We start from the raw sequence: 3,359 nt of genomic DNA, 5'->3' as shown, positions 1-3,359 counted from the left end.
TTAAGATTGTCAGTGTCACCTTCTCCTGCCCCCTTAATTAGTCTCTGCTCCCCTCTCCTCTCCCCTCTCTCAGCCCATGACTTTGGTTATCTTCTCAGGTGTGGGGAAACTCAACATGCAAACATATACCTGAGTCATTAACCAATGGCTTTTTGGCTTAAGAGTGATTATTTTCTTCATTTGTTTCTGGTTTTTCAGTGTGCAGCCAACTCATCTTTATTTTAAAAATTTAGTTTAATTTTTTAAAATTGCAGTAAGTTGATTTATAATATTGTGTTAGTTTCAGGTGTACAGCACAGTGATTCAGATATATATATATATTCTTTTTCATATTCTTTTACCCTTATAGATTATTACAAAATATTGATATAGTTCCCTGTGTTATACAGTAGGTCCTTGTTGGTCTTATTTATTTATTTACTTTTTTTTTTGCGGTACGCGGGCCTCTCACTGCTGCGGCCTCTCCCGCTGCAGAGCACAGGCTCCGGACGCGCAGGCTCAGCGGCCTAGCCGCTCCGCGGCACGCGGGATCCTCCCGGACCGGGGCACGAACCTGTGTTCCCTGCATCGGCAGGCGGACTCCCAACCACTGTGCCACCAGGGAAGCCCCTACTTTTTTTTTTAACACTGCTTTATTAACTTCACAGTACATAATGAACATCTTTCCATGCAATAAGTAAAATTCTCCTGCTGACAGAAACTTATAGATTGGGTCAAAAACACAATATTCAATTAGAAGCTGGAAATAGGAGACCCGCAAGAAACAAGTAACACCAAAAGGTTTACAACAAAGGTACGTCACAAACATGTAAGTTAAGGAAGCAGGTGTGTCTCCCTATTAACTTCAGGGAAAAACATCAGGATTCAAGGCATAAGGCAAAACTCATCACGATGGTCATTGTGAGGGAGGTCCGTGCTAACTGCCCACAGACTGCTTTTCCCTCAGCTTTTCCATCAGCTCCCTCACCTCCTCGCCAATCCTTTCCATATTCTCCTCTCTCATCCTTGCCTGTGGTTCTCCAAGCCTCTGAGTCATGTCCCGTATATACTGCAGGATGGGCTGCCTAACATGCAACTGCGTAGGAACTGCCTAGGAAAGTTCTATGCCTAACATGGAACTTTCCTCTAGGTACACGATATTCACCAGCTTCCAAAGGGAGGACCAAAGGCTCTCTTTTATTAGCATCTTGTTCCTTTTCATCCTTTTTTTCATCCTCCTGGTTGGCATTTTCCATGCTGCGATTTTTTTTACTGCTTGTTCCTCTTGCGACACCATTGCTTCTGGGCTGTCCTTGCTGTCTCCTCCTCCCGATTCTCTCGCTGCTTCACTGAAACCTACAGACCTGCAGAAGGTTGGGGTTGGGGCAGCGGGGTGCTGCAGCCAGGCGGTTGGCCCCTTCCCGGCCCCTTATTTATTTTTTAAGCTAGTTGAGTTGACATTTCCTATCACGTGCAGCTTAGAGCTTTGATATTGATACAATCCAGGACTTAAATCTCCCACTCCAAGCTAAGTGAAGTTTTGAATATGTTGTGTTCTTTACAGATAGACACCAGATGTGAAAATCTTATCATTTTCATGGAGAAGGATATTGGAGAACTTTTTTCCCCCAGATTAAAAGCAAGTGGAGAAATACGTATTTATAAAGCTAAATGAAATGCAAAATTCTTTACCGTGATCCCACTTCAGGCAGGCTAAGTCACTTGTTCTTTTTTTTTTTTTTTTTTTTTAGTCACTTGTTCTTTATGGTAATGATTTTTTCAAAATGTGTGGAAAGGTTTTGCTTCTTTGTGACATTGAAGTCAAAGTTGATACTGATATTTTCATTTGGGCCTCACTTACTGTAAAATCGCACACCTGTCCATTTTTTTCATCATCCTCCTGTTCCTGTCAGTTGGGTGTATGATATAAAATAAGACGCTTCTGTGTAGCACTTGAGACCCTCCATATCCAGCCTCAATTTACCCCTCTGACCCCATTTCTCACTATATCTCTTGATTTATCCTTTGTGCCAGTGAGGCTGAATTAATGTTCTTCCCACCCATGACCTCCCCATGTCTTTGCTACTTTGTTCACCTTCCTTCACTTTGCAGGGCATGACTTATCCTGTGCTTGAAGTTCAAATTCCATCTTCAAGTTCAATTCCATCTTCCCTGTGAAGTTTTCCATGTTACCCCTTTCTCTGCTCTCAACTCAGGTGGCAGTAGTACTCCTTATTCTGAACTCCCGTAGCATTTTATCTTTGCCTCTTTAATACGTTGATGCCTTGTATTTATCTTTTTTTTTTTTTTTTTTGTGGTACGCAGGCCTCTCATTGTTGTGGCCTCTCCCGTTGCGGAGCACAGGCTCCGGACGCGCAGGCTCAGCGGCCATGGTTCACGGGCCCAGCCGCTCCGTGGCATGCGGGATCTTCCCGGACCGGGGCACGAACCCGTGTCCCCTGCATCAGCAGGTGGACTCTCAACCAGTGCGCCACCAGGGAAGCCCCCAATAAGTATCTATTAACATATTTATTTTGGGTTCAGGCTTGGCCTTTAGAAACTCTCTTAATGGTGATTTTTATTTAAGGAGAAGATGTTGCTAAAGTTGTTTAATTCTAGCATGTCTCTCAGGAAGGCACTCAAGACTTTGCAGCTCCATTCCCCTGCATCTAGTTGCTGTACTGCTTTTAGGCTGCCAACATTGTCTACAGTCAAAAGTCCCATTTTGTAGAGACTGAGGCGTAGAGAGAATGAGTAACTTACAAAGTAGGGTCTTCTGTTTGTTACTAAATGTGGCCTTTCTCTTTCTTTGCCTCTTTCCTTTAATATCAAGTTTTGGGGGTATTATGAGTTTAGCCATGTATCAGTGGACTTGAAGGAGTAGAGAAAATTCAGAAGCTCATCAGAAGGTATACATGGGAAGTAGGAGCAAGGGTGTGAGGTCAGGAAGGCTGTTTGGAGAGAACCATATTTCCCAGGTCACGAATGGTATTTTTTTCTTTTTCTTGCATCTCAAGAGATTCTTTAGAAGGTCCAGGTTTTTCTCACATTTGATTTTTGGTTTGTGGTAATGACCCAGGTTGCTGAGTATCAGGAAGAACTTGCTTCAGGCAGTCACTTGTCCACACTTGTTTAAGGAAGATGAAAGACATCTAGAGTGGATCTGGTCCCAACGTGCATTCTAGAGCCAACCCACAGCCTAGAGCAGTCATGGCTGCAAAGCTAAAGACTTGTGCACAAGAAAAAGCAATGCTCATGGTGTAGTCCCCTGAGTTCTGGGGTGCTTTGTTATTCATGTCATTACATGTCTGTCATTACATATGTAATGTCATTACAACCGTAGCTGATTGATACAACCTCCTTCTGTCCCCATCCTACTT

At 43.3% G+C, this 3,359-nt stretch overlaps 1 protein-coding gene across 1 annotated transcript; it reads right to left on the bottom strand.

Annotated features, from left to right (window-relative positions):
* Positions 1-916: 916 nt before the first annotated feature.
* LOC101272461 (protein BEX2-like) lies at positions 917-1,235 on the bottom strand. Its single transcript, XM_033402715.1, has 2 exons — positions 1,108-1,235; positions 917-1,064 (listed from the first exon to the last, which is right to left on the bottom strand). Exons 1-2 carry the CDS (start codon positions 1,233-1,235, stop codon positions 917-919), a joined length of 276 nt encoding a protein of 91 aa, XP_033258606.1.
* Positions 1,236-3,359: the final 2,124 nt, after the last annotated feature.

This window comes from Orcinus orca, chromosome 5 (genome assembly GCF_937001465.1).
Source record: "Orcinus orca chromosome 5, mOrcOrc1.1, whole genome shotgun sequence".
Lineage (NCBI taxonomy): Eukaryota > Metazoa > Chordata > Mammalia > Artiodactyla > Delphinidae > Orcinus > Orcinus orca.
The sequence above is the reverse complement of the archived record's forward strand: the minus strand, read 5'-3'. Positions and strand labels throughout refer to the sequence as shown.

What these genes read in the sequence shown, in the direction of transcription:
- LOC101272461 (XM_033402715.1), bottom strand. Translation starts at nt 1,235, where the DNA reads ATGGAAAATGCCAACCAGGAGGATGAAAAAAAGGATGAAAAGGAACAA. An exon ending in AGAGGAAAGTTCCATGTTAG is followed by an intron (nt 1,065 to 1,107) that starts GCATAGAACTTT and finishes GTTGCATGTTAG; the next exon opens with GCAGCCCATCCTGCAGTATA.